A 22,101-nucleotide genomic window follows, 5' to 3' on the forward strand; every position below is an offset into this window, starting at 1 on the left:
GCTCCCCATCAGGACCATGGTGTCTGGCCCCAGCGCAGGAGGAGGAGTTTCCAGGTCGCTGAGGCCTGCCTGGGTTCTGACTCTGCTCCCTGTCTTCTTGTGCAGCGTCCCAGCTCTTTCCCTTCTGTGTCCTCTCCTCCCTTGCTGTCTCATGGTTTGGATCTGTGTCCTCACCAAATCTTATGTTTCATTGTAATCCCTAGTGTTGGAGGTAGGGCCTGGTGGGAGGTGATAGGATCCTGGGGGTGGTTTCTCATGAATGGTTTAGCACCATTCCCTCGATGCTGTTCCGATAATGAGTGAGTTCTCATGAAATCTGGTTGTTTAAAAGTGTGCAGCACCTCCCAGGACCTCTTGCTCCTGCTCTGGCCGTGTAAGATGCCTGCCTCCCCTTTGCCTTCCACCATGATTGAAAGTTTCCTGAGGCCTCCCTGGAAGCAGAAGCTGCTATGCTTCCTGTACAGCCTGTGGAACCATGAGCCAATTCAACCTCTTTTCTTGATAAATTACCAGTCTCAGGTATTTCTTTATAGCGATGCAAGTACGGACTAATACACACTTTTTCTCTGTCTTTTCCTCTTTAATTAGATGGCTTACCCGAGTTAGCTTGACGTGGTAAGATAGAGTCTGGTCAAGTTTTGGGGCAATGGTGAATAGGGAGGTGGCACCGGCAAGAGAGGCAGATAGAAACAGAACCAAACAATCAAGACACAGAGGAGTCCTCAGAGATCCTCTGGCCTAGTCCCTTTGCTTGCCGTGTCAAGAAGCAAGCCCAGAAACTTGAGTTCCAGCAGTAGTGGGTCCAGGAGGACACAAATGTTGAATGACTTGCCCAGAGCCACACACAAACAGTGGCAGAACCAGATTAGAAGCAAGGCTACTGGCCCCAGAGCATAGCCCTGAGTTGACCCTGACACACCCAATTTTGAGTATGGGTGTCAGGCTTCATTACAAAAGCTTAGCTCTTATTTTCTGAGTGTTCATTAGCCAGTGTATGGTTAAGAACTGACTTTTATTTTTACGATGCATTTTTCAGGGCTTTTTAAACATCTTTAAAAAGCCATTATGCAAAGTGAGCCTCGGTAGCCACATGCCAGGTAATAGCATATTGCTTTATTAGTAGATGTAGAGAAATGAATGCGGCTGAGGAGGAAGGAAAAGGGAACTTCAGACAAGACGGTCTTGTTAGCCCCTCTTTTTCTTCTTTAAACATATTTCTATCTCTTGAAGCCCCTCTTTTTAAGATGAGGACACTGGGGCCCAAATGGTTGGGTGGAAGAGCAGGACTCGCTTCTGGGATTCCTAGGGCCATGACCCCCTCACTATCCCAGGTTTTGTAGGGCATGAAGCTCATACCATTTTTACGGACTCTCTTTAGTAGAAAGGATACAAATTGCAAATAGAAAATTTGGCATAATCTTTGGAAGGGACCAAATGCCAAGTGATGCGTCCTGAGGCTTAAGCTGTTAGCTTCACCATAAAACCACCTCTGGCCAAGGGACAGAAGCAGCTTTACAGGCAGCAGAAGACAAGAGGCTAATGCTCCTGGAGTTGGAGAGAAATGGCAGATCCTGTTCTCAGGATTGAGATGCGGCACAAGTATTTCATGTGCACACTGACATCCTTTCCTCTCTTTCTCCTCTGTCTTTCCCCCTTTCCATTTTATAGCCCCGTTGGTTACTTTGCCTGAAAATGACAACTGGGCCCCAAATGCTGCATATTTGTAAAAAATAGAGTGGGGACATTTTCTGGATAAAAGTGTCCTACCTAGAAACTGGAGTGACAGTGTTCTTCACTGAAATGAGTTAGGCAGGGTTCTGTGACTCATTTGTACCTGCAGGCTTTTAACTTACAGAGGTGAGAACATGGAGAGGTCAATGTCACTGAAAGAAGATTTTTGTTACTTACCTTGCTTGAGAAAAGACAATACACTATGCCACGCAGGGCCACAGGGGAAGCACTAGGGATGCTCAGGGGGCTGAAGACAGGAGTGAGGGGAATGCCCAGCCCAAAGCCTTTATTGGGTTTTTTTCAGGAGAGGAAAGGCAGGGCACGGTGAACAGCTTAGGATTGGCAGTTTGAACAATTCTAGTGGGCTCTGGGTTGTAGGGGTGGCCTCTGGTTGCCAGATGCGTGGCTCTGGAATGATTTGGATCAGGAGAAATCTTGGTGTGGTATGTGAGTTAGATGAGGAGGTGGTTTTTGGAGGTATAGACTCAGCATTGGTTATTTTGCTTAAGAAAGGTATGTTCATGGCTAAGCCTTTTGCTATCTCTGAGAATTGGCTAGGTCTGGGAGGGTCAGTCTTTCCTAGGCCAGCAAGATTTTAAAACATTTTGAAGTTGATATATAATAATTATACATATTTATGGGGTACATGTGATATTTTGGTACATATATACAATGTGTAATGATCAAATCAGGGTAATTGGGGTATCCATTGCCTCAAACATTGATCATTTCTTTGTTTTAGGAGCATTTCAAATCTACTCCTCTAGCTGTTTTGAAATATACAATAAGTTACTGTTAACTATAGTTACCTTACTGTGTTATAGAACACTATAACTTACTCTTTTTATCTAACTATACAGTTGTACCCATTAACCAACCTCTCTTTATCCCCCAATCCCCTTCCCACCCTCGGATAACCATCATTCTACTATTGACCTCCATGAAGTCAACTGTTTTAGCTTCCACATATGAGTGAGAACATGTAATATCTGTCTTTCTGTTCCTGGTTTATTTCACTTAACCTAATGACCTCCAGTTCCATCCATGTTGCTGACATGATGGGATTTCATTCGTTTTTATGGCTAAATAGTTTTCCATTGTATACATTTACCATATTTTCTTTGTCCATTCATCTTTTGATGGACACTTAGGTTGACTCCTTTTGCTATTGTGAATAGGGCTGCAATAATCATGGGGGTGCAGGCATCCCTTTGATATACTCATTTCCTTTTCTTTGGATAAGTATATACAGTGGGATTGCTGGATCATATGGTAGTTCTATTTTTAATTTTTAAGGAGCTTCCATATTGTTTTTTATAATGCCTGTAATAATTTACATTTTCACCAACAGTGCACAAGGGTTTCCTTTTCTCCGAAGCCTCACAAACACTTGTTATCTTACATTTTTTGGGTAATAGTCATTCTAACAGGTGTGAGGTGGTATCTCATTGTGTTTTTGATTTGCATTTCCCTGATAATTAGTGCTGTTGAGCATTTTTTCATATGCCTGTTGGCTATTTGTATGTCTTCTTTTTTTTTTTTTTTTTTTTTTTGAGACGGAGTCTCGCTCTGTCGCCCAGGCTGGAGTGCAGTGGCCGCATCTCAGCTCACTGCAAGCTCCGCCTCCCGGGTCTACGCCATTCTCCTGCCTCAGCCTCCCGAGTAGCTGAGACTACAGGCGCCCGCCACCTCACCCGGCTAGTTTTTTGTATTTTTTAGTAGAGACGGGGTTTCACCGTATTAGCCAGGCTGGTCTCGATCTCCTGACCTTGTGATCCGCCCGTCTCGGCCTCCCAAAGTGCTGGGATTACAGGCTTGAGCCACCACGCCTGGCCTGTATGTCTTCTTTTGAGGAATGTCTATTTAGATGTTTTGATCACTTTTTAATGGGATTAGTCATTTTATGCTGTTGAGTTGTTTGAGTTCCTTATATGTTCTGGATATTAGTCCCTTGTTGCATGAATATCTTGAAAATATTTTATCCCATTCTACAGGTTGTCTTTTCACTCTATTTACTGTTTCCTTTGCTGTACAGAAATTTTTTAGATCAATATGATCCCATTTGTCTGTTTTTGTTTTTGTTGCCTGTGCTTTTGAAATCTTAGCCATAAAACCTTTTCCCAGACCAATGTCCCAAAGCATGCCGCCTATGTTTTCTTCTAGTAGTTTTATAGTTTGGATGTTACGTTTATGTCTTTAATCCATTTTGTGTTGCTTTTTGTATAGGTCGAGAGATGGGGGTCTAGTTTCGTTCTTCTGCATGTGGATATACAGTTTTCCTAATACCATTTATTGAAGAGGGTGTCCTTTCCCCAATGTATGTCCTTGGCATCTTTGTTGAAAATCAGTTGGCTGTAAATATGTGGATTTATTTCCAGATTCTCTATTCTGCTCCTTTGGTCTATGTGTCTGCTTCTATACCAATACCATGCTGTTTTGGTTACCATGGCTTTGTAGTATATTTTGAAGTTGGGTGGTGTGATGCTTTCAGCTTTGTTCTTTTTGCTCAGGATGACTTTGCCTATTCTGGCTCTTTTTTGTTGTTGTTCCATACAAATTCTAGGGTTTTTTTTTTTTTTTTTTTTTTTTTTTTTTTTTCTATTTATGTGAAGAATGTCATTGGTATTTTGATAGGGATTGTATTGACTCTGTAGATTGCTTTGCATAGTATGGTCATTTTAACAACAGTAATTCTTCTCATTAATAATTCTAAGCATGGGATGTCTTTCCATTTGTTTGTGTCTTCTATTTCATCAGTGTTTTGTAGTTCTCATTGTAGAGGTTTTTCATGTCCTTGGTCAGCAAGATTTTTAAGTTGTCATAACATCATTAGATACAGATTAAAAAAAAAAAAACATGGTTAATACATTCTAGCTATTAATAGAGGGATTAGGTAACTTCAAACCTTCTCACTGCCTTAAGGTAAATTTCATCCATAGTCAGATATAGACAAAATACTGCATTTGCCATCATTTAATCTTCTGGGCTTTGCAAGGAACACCTAGATGCTATGGTAATGCCTCTGAAGTACTATTCTTGTAATTTGAATAAGGTGCCATTAGGTGGTGCTTTTACTCTGGCCGCCTGGCCTCATTGAACACCCTAGCTTCCTGTAGGGGAGAGTAACTGAGTTTTAGCTTACTTTTTCATTCATTTTATACTTTCTCTGACCAAAATATCTCTCTTCAGAATAACAGTTAAAACATTAGACAGTTCTGTATTCCTAGAACATTATCAATTAACTGTAGTAGGATAAAGAGAAATATGCATATGGCTGGGCACGGTGGCTCACGCCTGTAATCCCAGCGCTTTGGGAGGCCGAGGCGAGCAGACCACCTGAAGTCAGGAGTTCAAAATTAGCCTGGCCACCATGGTGAAACCCCGTCTCTACAAAAATACAAAAAAAATTTAACCCGGTGTGGTGGCGGCTGCCTGTAATCCCAGCTACTCAGGAGGCTGAGGTGGGAGAATCACTTGAACCCGGGAGGTGGAGATTGCAGTGAGCTGAGATCAAACAACTGCACTCCAGCCTGGGTGACAGAGTGAGACTCCATCTCAAAAAAATAAAATTAAATTAAAAAGAAATACACATACTTCAGTATAATTCAATTCAGTATCTCTTTTTGCTCTTCAATAATTATCAAGTATAATCGAATTCCTAAATTGTTTCTTTCTGAATTTTAACACCTTAATCAAAGGGTGGGTGTGCTTGACATGAAAAGTCTTTAGAGGAAGTACCTAGCTTTGATGCTTCTTCTTCTTCTTATTTTTTTCAATCATGGCTTACTGCAGCCTCGACCTCCTGGGTCTGAGTAGCTGGGCCCACAGGTGCATGCCACCATGCCTGGCTATTTTTAAAATATTTTGTAGAGGCAGGGTTTTGCCATTTTGCCCAGGCTGGTCTCGAACTCTTGGGCTCAAACAATCCTCCCACGGGCCTCCCAAAGTACTGAGATTACAGGTATCAGTCATCCACCCAGCTTTGATGCATTTCTAATACAATAATGCTTTAACATTTACCACTGCTTGGAAGAAAGGTCTTATTTACATTCCCTTTGTTTTGTGTTGTTTTGTTTTTAGAGACAGGGTGTCACTCTGTTACCCAGGCTGGGGTGCAGTGATGTGATCATAGCTCACTGCAGACTTAAACTCCTGGGACTCAAGGGATCCTCTCGTCTCAACCTCCCAAGTAGCTAGGACCACAGCACGTGCCACCATGTCTGGCAAATTTTTAAATTGTTGTAGAGATGGGGTCTCACTATGTTTCCCAGGCTGGTGATGAACTCCTTGCCTGGCCTCAAGTGATCTTCCCGCCTCAGCCTCTGAAAGCACTGGGATTACAAGTGTGAGCCACTGTGTCCAGCCTGTTTTTGATTTGCTGTGTGAATGTCTTCTTCCCCACATGAACAGCCAGAAAGAAAAAAAAAAGGGTAGTGTGGTAAAAATCACTCACCTGTGTAAAAATTCTAGCATGTTCTTTTCCCAATCTGCAGATATCCTGTAAATAACATCACTGTCCCTGGTTACAGGCTTTAGGGGCTTACTGATTAACTTGAGGCAATGGTGGCCGAGCAACCCTCACTAAGCCAAAAATAGTTGCCTTCCTGCTCTGCCATGAGTCTCTGCATTCACAGAATTTAACTTAAAACAAAAAGCCATGACTCATTTTGAGTCACTTTCCTTTTTAATTTTAGGTAGTTATTAGTAATGAATAACACAAAGCAAAAACAAATTTAAAAACTTAAAGATACACAAAAAATGTTGAGGTAGGCATTGATTTTACAAAAGGATTCACCATCTTTAAGTATTCCATTCATTCAATACATTTTAAAATGTGATTGAAATTACAGGAATCTTTTGGTGAATTCATCCACTGAATGAAATGACATATAGCCATAAATGGTATCCCTAACGCTAGGTCAGCCAAAAAACCCATTCTGGTTTAAAAATATTTCTAATAATGTGGTAATTTTTTCTTTAAATATAAAATAAGTTAGTTGTTGTTGTTGTTTTTCTTTGAGACAGAGTCTCTTTCTGTTCCCAGCTGGAGTCCAGTGGCACGATCATGGCTCACTGGAGCCTTAACCTCCCAGGCTCAGATGATCCTCCCACCTCAGCCTCCTGAATAGCTAGGACCGCAAGGGCACACCACCATGCCCAGCTTATTTTTTTGTATTTTTAGTAGAGACGGGGTTTCGCCATGTTGCCCAGGCTGTTCTCAAACTCCTGGACTCAAGTGATCCACCTGCCTGGGCCTCCCAAAGTGCTGGGATTCCTGGTGTGAGCCACTGTGCATGGTCTAGGGTTTTTATCATAGAAGTACTACACGCATGCAGTGAGAAGGATTCACACAATACCGCATGACATGAAACGAAAAGCTTTCTTTCCCTCTTCCTTCACTTCCATTCCCCAGTGGCAGTCATTGCTAATGGCTTCTGGTTTTCATGTCTTCTAATTTTTCTCATTGTAACTTTAAATAATATCCTTATACCTCAGTTTCTTAGGTTCCTAATTTGTTATCATTTTACTTCCTATTTCCCATATGAAATATAGGACATTGGCACACATACACTTCCTTCCATTTCTCTCATTTCATTTCCATTTTTTAATAGTTGCTTTATTATTTTTACATTGTCAAGGTTTATACCATTTTTTTCTGTAACTGTATTTTTGTGTTTATTATAGTTGGTTATAAAAATTTATTTTATTTTATTTTATTTTTTGAGACAAAGTCTTGCTCTGTTGCCCAGGCTGGAGTGCAGTGGCGTGAGCATAGTTCACTGCAGCCTCGAACTCCTGGGCTCAAGCAATCCTCCCACCTCAGCCTCCCAAGTAGCTGGGACTACAGGCATGTGCCACCACACCTGCCTTTTTTCTCTTCTGCAGAAAGGTTCTGATTATGTTGCCCAGGCTGGTCTCGAACTCCTGGCTTCAAGTGACCCTCCTGCCTTGGCTTCCTAAAGTGTTGGAATTACAGGCATGAGCCACTGCCCCAGGCCTACTATCTTAACTATTTTTATGTGTAGAGTTCAATGGTATTAAATACATTCATAATGTTTTGCAACCTATTTATTTATTTTGACAAAATTTTACATTTATAGAAAAGTTGTAATAATACAATAAAAAACCCCACATACTCTTGACTCAGTCGATTCGAATTGACCACTTGTTAACACTTTGCCTTTTTGCTTTATCATTAGACCATTCTCTCTATACATATGTATATATTTTCTCTAAACCGTATAAAAATGATTTGCAGACATCATGTCCTTTTATCCATGAATACTTCAGAGTCTATTTCCTAAGAACAAGAATCTTCTTTTACCTAACCACAATATCTGTTTCAGGATCAGGACATATAACATTCAAAAATCCTATTGTCGGCTGACCGAGGCGGCTCACGCCTGTAATCCCAGCACTTTGGGAGGCCGAGGCAGGCAGATCATGAGGTCAGGAGCACAAGACCATCCTGGCTAACACAGTGAAACCCCGTCTCTACTAAAAATACAAAAAATTAGCCAGGCGTGGTGGCATGTGCCTGTAGTCCCAGCTACTTGGGACGCTGAGGCAAGAGAATGGCGTGAACTTGGGAGGCGGAGCTTGCAGTGAACCAAGATCATGCCACTGCACTCCAGCCTGGGTGACAGAGCGAGACTCCATCTCAACCAAAAAAAAATCCTATTTTCTAATCCATAACTCTACATTAAAATTTTGCCAGTTATCCCACTAACATCCCCTAGCTTCTCCGCCAGACCTCCTTCCAGGATCCAATCCAGGATCATACATGACCCTTAGTTGTGATAATTTCTCTCTCTTTATTTTATTTTATTTGAGACAGAGTTTCACTCTTCTCGCCCAGGCTGGAGTTCAGTGGTGCGATCTTGGCTCACTGCAACCTCTGCTTCCCAGGTTCAAGCGATGCTTCTGCCTCAGGCTCCTGAGTAGCTGTGATTACAGACATCCACCATCACACTCAGCTAATTTTTGTATTTTTAGTAGAGATGGGGTTTCACCATATTGGCCAGGCTGGTTTCGAACTCCTGATCTCAGGTGATCACCCACCTCAGCCTCCCAAAGTGCTGGGATTACAGGCGTGAGCCACCACACCTGGCCAGTTGTGATAATCTCTTTAGTCTCTTTTAATCTGGAGCAGTCCCTTGGCCTTTCTTTGTCTTTTATGACCTTGACTTTTTTTTTTTTTTTTTTTTTTTTTTTTTTTAAGAACACATTTTGGTTATTTTGTAGACTGTCCTCAGGTTTTCTTATTTTTGTTTTTTGGTATTTTATAGGCAGAACTGGGGGTGATGTCCCTCAGTTTGGGGCATGATCTGTCACAGGTAGATTTAGGTTTTCTATTTTTGGTAGGAACACCACAGCAGTGATGGCGTGCTCTTCCCAGAACATCATAGTAGGAGCTACGTGATTTCCATTTGTCCCATTGTTGGTGATGTTAACTTTGGCTATTTATTTAAGGTGGTGTCCACTAGGTTAATCCACTCTAAAGTTACTAATTTCTCTTTGTAGTTAATAAGTAATTTGTAGAGGATGCTTTGAGACTATAGAAATACCCTGTTCCTCATTAATCCTTCACTCACTAGCATTAGTATCCATTGATGATCCTTGGCAGAACTGGCTATTGCTGTGATGGCTGCAAAATGGTGATTTTCTAACCCCCTAATTCCTTCCATATGGATCAGTTGGCTTGTCACTGTAAGGAAGGGCTTTCTCTTCTTGCTGCCACACGGGAATGATACCTTGGCCAGGGCCACATCAACATGAAAGGGGATATGTTTGGGACTACAGCAATTCCAGTTGCTCTTCCAGCCCTCAGCCTCCAGGTCCACTCAGTGACAATGAGCAGAAATAAATATATTATGATTAGTCATGGCCAGGTAGGGTGGCTCACACCTGTAATCCCAGCACTTTGCGGGGCAGAGGCAGGAGGATCACTTGAGCCAGGATTTTGAGACCGGCCTGGGCAACAGTGCAAAACTCTGTCTCTACAAAACATATAAAAAAATTAGCTGGGCATGGTGATACACGCCTGTAATCCCAGATACTCAGGAGGCTGAGGCGGGAGGATTGCTAAAGCCTAGGCAGTTGAGGCTGCAGTGAGCCATGATCACACCACTGTACTCCAGCCTGAGTGACAGAGCAAGACCCTGTCTCAAAGAAAAAAACAAAAAAAAAAAAAAAAAAAACAGTTAATTTATTTATTTATGTCCATATGGACTCAGATTCTTATTCTATTCCTTGAATATTCTATTGCTATTGTTTACTTTCAGGACCAAATTGTGCCAGATTTGGCTAGTGGGAGCCCCTTCAAGTGGGCTCTTGTGTCCTTTTGACACATCCTTGTCATTTTTTTTCTTTTTAGCACTTCCCTACTTTCTGGCACAAGATATTCCAGACTCATTTTGTACGTTCTCCGCCCTAGCCTTGAATTAGTAACTTCCGCAAGGAGCCCTGGCTCCTTAAAGTGAAGAATGATAGATCATTCTATCATTCTTAGAAATCCTTCATTCTAAGATAGATAGAAAGATCTATCATTCTTAGAAATCAGATCTGGGTGCTAGGTACGTTCATTGCCACTGGGATGTCTTGGCTTATAGTCGCTTTTTTTTGTTTGTTTGTTTGAGACAAGGTCTCCTCTGCAGCCCCGGCTGGAGTACAGGAGCATGATTGTAGCTCACTGTGACCTTGAATTCCTAGGCTCAAGCAATCCTCTTGCCTCAGCCTCCTATGTAGCTAGGACTACAGGCACGCACCACCACACCTGGCTAATTTTTCTATTTTTTGTAGCGGTGTGGTCTCACTATGTTGCTCAGGCTGGTCTTAAACACCTGGCCTCAAGCAATTCTCCAGCCTCTGTCTCCCAAAGTGCTGGGATTACAGGTGTGAGCCACTGTGCCTGGCCTTATAGACACTTTAAGTGGGCAGAGGGAAGGAATGTAAATATAAATATGTACATTGATCTATCTGGGTCTCTGTATATTAAAAACCATAAATTCATACTAATACGTCTCCAATTCATCACTACGGGGGTTATTCTTCTCTTCTTTCCTTAGTTGGAATTCCTTCTCCAACCATGAGAAACTTCACTCCTATTCAATATATTTTGTTATTCGCTTACAATTCACAGAAAGCAGATTTAGAATTGGTAATTCATACTCCTACAAATACTCACATTTTCGATCCGGCCTTTAATATTAATTGCAGTTGTTTTTATTTTAGACTGTGATACATAGTCAAAGTACTATGTTCATAAGTTACTCCGGTTAGTTCTTTTTCCACTTTAAGTATGGTTATGGCATTCATTGGAAATACAGCTAGGATAATTTGTAGCTCTTTGCATTCTATTTAGATTTTGAACTCTCATCTTTGTTGATTTAATTGTATTTGATGTTGAGTATGTAAAATATTAACATGATTCCCAAAATTTTAACTATATGGATGGGTCTCCTCACTCCATACGAATTCTTAAATGTATAGAATATTGGCTGATCCACTGAAGCACCTGGAAGAATAACCTTCTTGCAGCTGATGTTTCAGTGGTTCGCCTGTTACTAGGGGGAGGGGGCATTAGGGTCTATGTTGCTCCTCCTTGTGTTAAATCCAGGTGGACTTCCTTGCGGCAGCCCGAGTCCAGCAGGAAAAGCTCTGCCCTTTTGCCAAGGAGGTTGGGAAGGGCAGAGGAAGCCCTTGTTTAGGTGGCCTTGGCATGGCTGCTGTGGCGTTTTGTTGTTTGCCAGATGACATCAGGTGTCCAGAGCTCATCTCTGGGCTCTGAGTTCTGAGGCTGCTGTGTGGTTCTGGGAGGCAGAACTTCGGCATCAATGTTTTCACAGCGTCTGACGGTCTTGCCACCTCGGATGCTGAGCCATGTGTGACCAGGTCATGCACTTGTGAGAATCCCAGCCTTGAACAAGTGTGAAGATGCACAGGTATGGAGAAAAAAAAAACAGATTGAGTCTGTGGGAACGACTAGATTTTGACCACAGCTTTCATACCCGCTCAGTGGTAGAAGAGACCAACACAGCCACGAAGATCTCACATTCCTAGGAATGACTAAATCTATACAGACCAAGGGTGCTGCCCAGATCCTAATCCAGGGAAATAAGACCTTGATGGCTCCAACTGGATCCTTGCTTCCTTGGCTGCAGAGCCATTTCATTTCCAGCATCAGTCGCGTGGCAGAGCACTCACTGGAGGTCCATTCTGGAACTCCCACTACAGAACAGAAGGGATGGGCTCTCTTTCACTCAGAATGCCTGGGCTGGGCAGGGGTTAGGGACGCAGCTTTCAGGGCTGAGCTGTAGAGCAAGGATTCCACTTTAAACGTGAAGACAAGTTAGCAGGAGAAAACAGCAAATGCAGTCAAAAGACCTCTTTGTCTTCCTTCCAACTTCCCTGAAGAAATCCTCGTATGTATTTAAAATCCTCTGTTGTGTTTTGTGTTTACACAAGCTTTCACAGCTATCATCTCATCTAAACTTTACAAACCCCTCCTGAGGCAGGCATGTAGCTACACATATGGGCTGTAGCCCATGGAGCCCACGGCCATGCTGGCGCCCGGCCCAGCTCTCAATCCCTGTGGTCCAGCACATGGGGCCGGTTCAGAGGCAGGGGAAAGGAATGAGGCTCCTCAGTCTGCCCGTTGGATTGCAGTTCAGCAGCAGCTTGGGCATATTCTCTGATGTTTAATTAATAATCCAATAATTAACTTTGAGGAAGCCATCTGCTGGTTTGCATGTGTGTGTAATCCAGGTGGAACCAGTCTCTGCAGGTGCACTTGGAGAGAAAGGGGCAGGCCAGGTCTTGCTTTGACCTACCCCTGACCTGCATGGACAGAAGCAGAATTTCTCAACTGATTGCTTTTCCTCCAGCTCCCAGAAGGGAGAAAAGGTGTCATCTCACATTTCAAACGCGTTCATGAAGACTTAGCTGGTGACGGAGGCAAAAGGCCTCTGGGGCTGAGCTCATGTCACTGCCTCTGGCAGAACTTTCCAGCCTCTTACTCAGCTCTGCTTGCTGGATGCAGGATTGAGATACTTCCCACTCAGGTGCAACTTCCCCGCCTTTCTAGACAACCCCCTATCCCCCTCAACCTGCCCCCCACCTTGCTCAAGTATGGAGATTATTCACAGGAGAACGACTTCCCCTTCTGAACTAAAAACACCCACCAAGCAGTCATGGTTTTTCCAGCATGGGGCGCAGGCCCCCGGGCTCAGACGGACAGGAGTCTGGCTTCTTGTCCTGGGTGCTTGGGTAGGAAGACCCTAGCAAGGAGGAGCATGGCGGAGGGATCATCCTGGGCCAGGCGCCAAGTCGCCACACCGCTGGAACCTGTCAAGCTGGCCCTGCCAGGCTGAGGGTCTTCAGGGAGGAGAGGACTCTTGCCCTCAGGCATGTTTTATGCTGCCCTTTCTGAGGGACTGATTTGCCCCTTGCTTTTCTTATTTCCCTTATCCTCTATCTCTACTTCACAATAGACCCAGTGCTGAGTATAGGGGACATTCCATTTCCCCAGCCCATTATGTCTATGTAATAGGATGTTGAATGGGATGCATGTTATGCTGGAATTGATGACTGGGGCCCAAATCTGGGACACTAGTTCCTAAAGAGAGCAACCCATGGTTGGGACCAGACCTCTCTCCTGGTGTTTCACAAGAGAGCCTAGAACTGGCCTAACCTTCAGCAACCATCACCCCAGCCCTTCCATCCCCTCCTCCCCTGGGCGACAGAAATGACTGGGTGGTGGCACTCAGAGAATCTTAGTGTGGACTTTGCGGGAGGGCCTCTTTGGGGTGAGGCGTTCCTTCCTTCTGCCTTAGGGGAAGGAGTTGGGGATGCAGACTCAGGAGAATCCAGTACTTTGTGTGTATGTGGAGGGGAGCTGACGTTCTGTCTTCCTGTTGCATGTCTGCCCATACTGCAGACTGTGGCCCTGCCCCTCAGCCTGTCAGAACAGGAGCTGAAGAGAATGGGAGAGCACGCAGGACAGAGCCAGAGGTCTCATGATGCAAGGGAGCCGCTTTGAGTTCTCCAGCCAGTCCTCTCCCGAGAGGCGAGCTCTGGGCACTAGCTAAAGTCTGAATGGCGTCACGAATGTGGCGAGGCTGGACAAGGGACCTGTGAGAAGAGCTGAGACACACAAGCTGCTACTTCTTTTTTTGAGACAGGGTCTCACTCTGTCACCCAGCCTGGAGTGCAGTGGTGAAATCTCGGCTCACAGCAACCTCCGCCTCCTGGGTTCAAGTGATTCTCATGCCTCAGCCTCCCGAGTAGCTGGGACTATAGGCACGCACCACCACGCCTGGCTAATTTTTGTAATTTTTAGCAGAAATGGGGTTTCACCATGTTAACCAGGCTGGTCTCAAACTCCTAACCTCAAGTGATCCACCCACCTCTGCCTCCCAAAGTGCTAGGATTACGGTCGTGAGCCACTGTGCCCAGCTCCAAGTTGCTACTTCTATGCGGATGCCTGGGAGGCAGCGTGGCATCTGGGAAATATCCCTTGGGGGACTATTTGGTATTTTATTCTGGGGCTTTCCATCTCATCCTCTTCCCCTTTCTCTCTGTTTTGGTTTCTTCTTTTTCCTTCTTTCTCTCTCTTTTGCTGAGCTTCCGTAGTGTCTCTCTCTTTCTCCAAGAACATCAGGGTTACTCCCTTGGGGTCAAACCTACGCTCTTCCCACCCAGTCTCTGATGAGCAGACTGTGGGAAGACTTAGTTATAGTTTTTTGTCACATGGTGAGAAAAGGTAGGCACACACCCCTAAATATCCTGAAACAAGCTGCCGGGGCTCAGTCACCAAACCCATTTTAAGTCAGTTATATTTTAATTCTCTGGGTAAAGGGTTTCCTGAAGTTTCTACCTGCTCTAAGTTTCTACCCTTGAGGCTGATTCACTAGTCCAGTAAGATCAAGGAAATGAAAGGCTTTTCATATACCAGCAGGTAAACAAACGCATATGCAAACCAGCCTTCAGAGTAGGAAAATGAAGGCGCGCATGAAAGAGGAATAAGGTTTCTATCATCACAAAGGCATTCATGGGTAAGGCAGATGTATTTGCTGTTATGCAAAGTCCAGAGTGTTAGAATTTGAAACCTGAAAGACTTAAATTTAGGGGCAAAAAGGGCAAGTAATGTTTAGCTGAGTGTGGTGCAGGGAAAATCACAGATCTTGCAAGTGCTAGGGGAAGCCCTGGCTGTGAGAAGCCCTAGCTGTGAGATTGGGCTGTCAGGTTTCTTCTCTCAGCCTCTGTCTCCTCAGCCCTCAGCGGGGCCCCCTCCCTGCCTGCCTCACGGGGCTGCTGTGAGGAGCAGAGCAGAGGGCTCCTGATGGCACTCTCTATAGTATTAGTCTTTCTATTGCTGAGAGTCACTGTTATTACTGAGGAACAGTAGGCCTGTAACAAGACACGATAGGAAGTGGAACACAAGCAGAGACAGGAAGTTGGGACCTATCCTGAATTTCGAGATTAGGATCCTGGGAAACAATCCTGCATTCCCCAGACAGGTCCTTTGGTACCATTTGCTCAAGGGCAAGCCTAGACTGGCAGAGTCTTTGTTCCGAACCCCGAGGACTGTTCTGACATTTATTGACTTTCAGGAGATTGCTCATTTGTGGTTTGCGAAGGACAGGCAAGCAGTCATGTACATGCATAAATGAAGCTTACGGAGTTGGAGACTGATGGGGACACAAGGGGTCCCCGGACTCAACAGTCCCATGTGGCTGAATTGAGATCCCTGAGTATTTCTCGAGGCCCCTTCTTGATCTGTGGATGTGTGTGTGATACAGGAGGTGGAAGAGGAGCTGGGATCCTCCCTTTTGGTTTTGAGCATGTGCCGTTGGCCTCAGCCTTTGGTCCTAGATCCTGGGCGCACCCATTGTACTCAACCATTCAGCAGCCATGCCCCGTGGACTCTGGATCTTAGATTTTCCCCTAAACTCTTGATTTTTCTGCCTTTTTATTGTGTTTATGGATAACATTTGCTCACTGGTCCAGAATCATTGCACATGGTGACTCCTAGCTTTGGATGCCTCCCTCTCCCCACCCACCCAACCCAGCTGAGAACAGTAATCACTCCTGTAGTCGTTTGCTGTCACTGGAAGACTCTGTTCATGCCTGAGTTTAGATTAATTGCCAGATCTACATAAGAGCGTTCACAGTGTGAGTTGCTACTGGTTTTGTTTAAGATCATTTTAGTATGTCCACAAAGTTATGGTTTTTTTAGTAAAGGGTTTCCATTTGAGTGTTTATAAGTGCCTTTGTTATTTGTGAATTGGAAAAACGAGCAAGGAATCTGTTGATGTGTTATTCGCCTCTGATTCCAATTGTCCAATAATGCTGTAGAATCCTGGGGTATCAGCAGAGATCACTGGTATCAGTGCTCAGTCGGAAAACAACTCCAGTCATTTTAAACAGGGAATCTCATCGACAGGGCTGATTGCAGAGGTGTTAGAAGGGCTGAAGGAGCAAAGAGCACCCAGTAAGGTTGGCCATAGGTTAGTAACTGCCGGAAGCTGCTGTCCCTGCTAGGACTGGAGGATGAAGAGGGCTCATGACCATGAGCCCCAGGAGGTGAAACCCAGAATCTTACACTCACTTAGAAGCATCATCTAGTGCTTCTGCCCGCATTCCATGGGCTGGAACTCAGTCACACAGCCACCTCTAGCTGCAAAGAGGCTGGGAGTCTACCTGACTCCCTGGCTACTTGAATGATGACTAGAGGGAAAGGACTAGGTTTGTGAACAATGAGTCTCTGCTACATGTGGGTACGGGAATCACTGTTGTTATGAGAGAACAGTGACCCTTTTGTAGAGGTATGCTTCAGGATATGTGTGTGTGTGTGTGTGTGTGTGCATGTGTGTATACACACACACTTGCCCTGGCACAATAAGACAGGATTGTTTTTAAGCTGAGTTCTCCGACCTCCCTCCTCCTGTTCCACTCTCACTCCCTCCCCATGCTATCCCTGGCCCTCCCCTCAGCTGATTTCTGTGTGTTCTGTTTGCAGGAGGCCCTGGCCCAGCCCCAGCCCTGGTGGAAGAGCCAGCTGTTCGTATGGGAGCCTGTGCTGTTTGGGACCTGGGATGGTGTGTTCACATCCTGCATGATCAACATCTTTGGGGTTGTGCTCTTCCTGAGGACAGGCTGGCTGGTGGTGAGTGCTGAGCTAGTGGCCTGGGGCCTCTCACGGGCCTGAGACAGGAAAGCTCTGCCCCTCTTGGCATTCTACAGTGCAGGCCACAGATTCCTGAAGCACAGATACTCCTGAAACATGAAACAGAAGCAAGCACAGTGAATAGCTAGCATTGCTTGTTAAATGAGCATCCTACGAACATAGGCTTCTGAGGTTGCGATGGAAACCTCACGCTGTAGATTTAACTGTGGAATAGGAGCACAGAAGTCAGGGGTCATCATGGGTGGGACTCCAGATGGGTCGGAGAGATCATTGATGGCAATTTTGCCTCCAGCTTGTGGCCCTCTGTAGTTTTCCTGGTATTCTTCACTTCATCTTGGGCCCGCCCACAGGGTTGCCTTCCCCTACTGTACCGCAACCCTGTGGGTACGACTGTGCATGAGGATGCTTGGTCATAGGTGTGGGCCGCCTACCTCTAGGGATGGATCGCCTAGGACGCACTCTGCTGTGTGAGATCCTGGGGGTCAGTTCATCTCCCTCTGTAGAAGGAACAAAAGGCCTCTTCTTTAAGTCTTATGCAAAAGCATCCTAGGACCTTCCAAGCAGATGTGTGCCTGGAGCAGGTGTTCTCAGTCCCACACACAGTGCCATCTCATGCAGTGGGACTTCAGTAGACCACACAGGTGTGCAGAACAAAAGGCAAGCCAGTCACCATCTAAACATGGCTGAGCGCCTGCTGTGGGCCAAGCACTCCTTAGTGCCAATGGGATTACAAAAGACAAGACATGGCCTGGGGCCTCATCCCCTCTTCTCCTCCCCGCCCCGCCTCATGAGCTAACAACCATGATGGGTAGATATCACATTAGGAGAGTTCTTAAAACAGCATTAAGTCCCTTGGGGTGGAACAGGCTATGAGTGCTGCAGTCACTGAGGTGTCCAGGAAGGCTTCCTGGAGGAGATGTGGTTGAGCCAGGCTTTGAAGGGTGAGCTGGACTAGATGGGCGAAAGAGAGGAGGCCATTCAAGGTGTTGAATCTACTAGTCAGGATTCTCCAGAGAAACAGGCCAATGCCAGCAGGAGATGTAAGTATATCAGGTATATATTAGCAGGTAAGGATTGATGCTGCAGTCTTGAGTCTGAAGGCTGGAAATGCAGGAAGAACTTCTGTGTTGCAGCCTGGAGGCAGAATTCATTCTTCTTTAGGAAACCAGTCTTTGCTTGTAAGGCCTTCAACTGATTAGATAAGGCCCACCCATACTATGGAGAGTAATCTCCTTTACTTAATTAAGGTCAACTGATAGTAAATATTAATCACATCCGAAAATCACTTTTACAGCAACATTGAGACTAGTGTTTGACTAAACAGTTAGTTGCCATAGTCTAGCCAAGTTGACATATAAAATTAACCATTACATGGGCAAATTTCGGGAGATATAAACTCCTTTATAGTGGGATGTACAGGATTCTTAGCCCCCATAAGAAGTCTGGGCAAGGTCAGATCTTCCTAAGCTCTCATTCTATGCCACACTCAGATCCTCAGCTCAGGGTTCAGCCTTAACCACAGCCAGGGTGGGTCTCAGATCAGCAGTGGAGCCCCTGAGCATTATATTATGAACACTGGAACAGAGTACAACTGACTTCCAGGGCAATTTTCCAGCTCATGTTAGGTCACCCAGCTCTTGAACTGGCTCTGCTCACTCCTAGTTCTCTCTCCAGCACCTGCAACACGTGGAGTCTTGACTATCAGGAGTCTTCCTTGCTTCCTATTGCAAAATATGTGACGTTACAGCTCCTTCTTAGATGTGCTGTGTCCATTTCCTCTCAGGAACTCTTGCTTTTCACACTGAAATGTATCTATCTACATGTGTTCATCTCCAGGCGTGCATGTGTTTGTTTATTCGCTCAACAAGCATTTAATGAACACCGATTTTGTGGAGGTTATGCTAAGCACTGAGAATATGAAGGGGAAGAAAACATGATCCTGCTCCGTATTAGTCCATGTTGCATTGCTATAAAGGAATACCTGAGGCTAATTTATAAAGAAAAGAGGTTTATTTAGCTCACAGTTCTGCAGACTGTACAAGAAGCATGGCACCAGCATCTGCATCTGGTGAGGCCTCGGAAAGCTTTCACTCATGGGGGAAGGTGATGAGGGAGCAGGCGTGCCACATAGCCAGACAGAAGGCAAGAGAGGTGCCAGCCTCTTTTAAACAACCAGCTCTCCTGCGAACGAACAGAGTGAGAACTCCCCCATTACCGTGGGAGGACACCAAGCCGTTCACAAGGGGTCCACCCCCATGACCCAAACACCTCCCACCAGGCCCCACCTCCAACAGTGGGATCACATTTTGACCTGAGATTTGGAGGGGATCCAAATCCAAACATCTAAACCATGCCATCCTTACCTGGAGCTCACAGTCTAGACGTCAAAACCGGCTTGGAAACAGACTCAGTTTGGCAAGTCCTGTGAAAAGCACTAAGCCCCGGCACTGGAGGAGCCCAGAGAAAGGGTTACAGGGCCAGCTTCCTGGTGAGAAATCCTAAACACAGGCCTAAAGGATATGCTGCAGATAACCTGACAAAGATAGAGAATGAGCAGGAGAGGCCTTCCAGGCAGGGAGTCAGCATAGGGAAGGGTGGGAGTGGGGAGAGAACTTGCGGCTGCATGTTAGGCACAAAGCGAGATTAGGAGGCACCTTGTGGGGGCATCGGCAGCTCTGACTGTACTCTACAGTGCGAGTAGAGTGCGAGAGTCATTGAAGAATTTGCAGCCAGGACGCTTCCCTTCAGTTAGAACTGCTTCCTGGCCTTGGCTCTTGTGGTGCTTGCTTTGTCCTTTTTAGTTGTCCTGACTCTGTGCCCTCACTCCCGGCCCCCATTCCAATGCTGTGGGAGGAGGGGAGGTGGTCAGTGCTCCCAGCAGGGAGCTGGCGGGGCCTTCTCGCCTAACCTAGTCTCGCTCCTTGCTATTCTGCTGCAGGGAAACACGGGAGTGCTCTTAGGCATGTTCCTGGTGTCCTTCGTCGTCCTGGTGGCCCTCGTCACGGTGCTGTCTGGCATTGGTGTCGGGGAGCGCAGCAGCATCGGCAGCGGTGGCGTCTACTCCATGATCTCCTCGGTCCTGGGTGGGCAGACGGGAGGCACCATCGGGCTGCTCTATGTGTTTGGCCAGGTGAGACCCGCGCCCGGGACACTTCCCCTGCCTGGCTCTCTGCCGCTTTCTTGTCCATTTCCTCACTTGACCTGGTGAGAGGTGAGGGTGGGGACGATTGCTCCATGTGACAGACGAGCAGGCTGGGGCTCTGAGGGGAACTCAGCAGAGAGCCAAGTCACCATCTGGGGCCTGATCCGTTAGTCCAGCACTCCTTTCCCTCTGCCACACCCGCCTCTGGGATGCCTGATGTGACCGCGGGGCAGGGCCTGGCCAGCACATTCTCGCTGTTCAATCTGGGGACCAGCATGTATGACAGTGGCTGAAGCCCGGGTGGCAGCCAGGTGGTCTGGGCCCTGGGGTGCTTTTTTACTGAAAGCAGGTATTTTGCCTGTGCCAAAGGGCTTTGCTAGAAGCAGGCACTTCTCAAATGAGCTGGAGCTCCCCGACAGCATTTGATAGCTTGGGTGGCCTTTACAGGGAGGCCGGCAGCCCCTTGTGTGGACGCCCGGTCTGAGAGGAAGAATGTTAATGAGGAACCTGCTTCATCAGAATGGACGAAGGCACTCCGAAAACAAGCGAGTAGGGGGAAATCCTAAGGCTTTTTTAGCTAAAACACAGGCATGGTGACTTAATGCTGAGGGAACAAAGTACAGACATTAAGAAGCAGTTCTTTGTCAGCATTTCTTGGATTGAAAAAGGCTTTTATGAGAGTGCAAATGGTGGTGGGTGGTTGAAAAAACAGTTTAAAGAGAAGAATTTGTCTAAGTAAGAGTGTGCAAGAATCTCCCCAGAGAAAGCATCGGTTTTGTTTCTTTTATTTTTAGGCAGCAGGAGCAGGGTGCTTCAGCATAAATACATCTGATTCTCGAACGGCGCAGAGCCGCGTGTGTGCATGTGTGGGTGGTGGGGGTGCGTGTGTGTCTAGGACAGTGCAGGGAAGGCAAATGGATGGCCTCTGCACTCTTAAAAAGCACTTGCCTTGACTGCAGAAAGTTCTTTAAGTATAGCAGTTGGAAAGGGGAGTAATAAATGGTCAGTTTACTTTATTACCCTGGGGATTTGGGGTGTGTGTGTGTGTGTGTGTGTGTGGATATATATATATATATATTTTACTTCTCTGCTATTTTATAGCCAACCAGGCTGCAAGGTAGGCAAAGTCCTGCTTTCCCCCTCTCGGTGCAGACACCAAGTGAGCCTCTAGAAGCAGATGCCATGGGTGGACACCGGCGTGAACACCCCTGGACAAAGAGAGGGAGCTGGGCTGCTGAGAGTCCTCCTTATGTGGGCTGATTTGGAAAAAAGATGTTCACAAATAAGATGTTTTCTAAGCATTGGCAGCCACAGCCTGAGACACCATTGCACCAGCATCCCAGCTGTTTTGCCGCCTTTCCACTTGGGCCTTGGTCCCAAACATTAGAGTCCCCCGGTCACTGTCTCTGGAGTGCCTGTGCTTTTAGCTGACGCAGGCCGGGAGTCCCTGATCAGGGTGTGGTTACTGTGTAATCCTTTTTATAAATTGCCGAGTTTGGATTGTTAACATTTTGTGGAGGATTTTCGTGTATATATTCATGAGGGATACTGGTCTGTAGTTTCCTTGTGATTCTTTGTCTGGTTTTGGTGTCAGGCTAATTCTGGCCTCACAGAGTGAGTTGGAAGGTGTTGCCTCCTTCTCTATTTTTTGGAGGAGTTTGTGAAGGGTTGGTGTTAATTCTTTAAACATATGGTAGAATTTGGCCATGAAGCCATCTGGTCCTGGGTTTTTTTTTGATAGAAACTTTTTTGGTTACTAATGGAATCTCTTTACTTATATAGGCATATTCTGATTTTCTACTTCTTCTTGATTCAGTTTTGATAGTTTGTATCTTTCTAGGATTTTGTCTATTTCTTTTTTCTTCTTCTTCTTTTTTTTAATCTGGGGTTTTTTTTGTTTTTTTTTTTGAGACAGAGTTTTGCTCTTGCCTCCCAGGCTGGAGTGCAATGGTGTGATCTCAGCTCACCACAATCTCTGCCTCCCGGGTTCAAGCAATTCTCCTGCCTCAGCCTCCCGAGTAGCTGGGATTACAGGCAT

The 22,101-nt window shown here is 45.6% G+C and overlaps 1 protein-coding gene across 1 annotated transcript in view; it reads left to right on the forward strand.

Annotated features, from left to right (window-relative positions):
• SLC12A8 (solute carrier family 12 member 8) overlaps nt 1–22,101 on the forward strand; it is a 130,914-nt gene that overhangs the window by 6,019 nt on the left and 102,794 nt on the right. The window contains 2 exon segments of the mRNA XM_050781415.1: nt 16,754–16,900; nt 19,860–20,051. Coding sequence (XP_050637372.1) covers nt 16,754–16,900; nt 19,860–20,051 — 339 coding nt within the window.

The sequence above is a fragment of the Macaca thibetana genome, chromosome 2 (assembly GCF_024542745.1).
Source record: "Macaca thibetana thibetana isolate TM-01 chromosome 2, ASM2454274v1, whole genome shotgun sequence".
NCBI lineage: Eukaryota > Metazoa > Chordata > Mammalia > Primates > Cercopithecidae > Macaca > Macaca thibetana.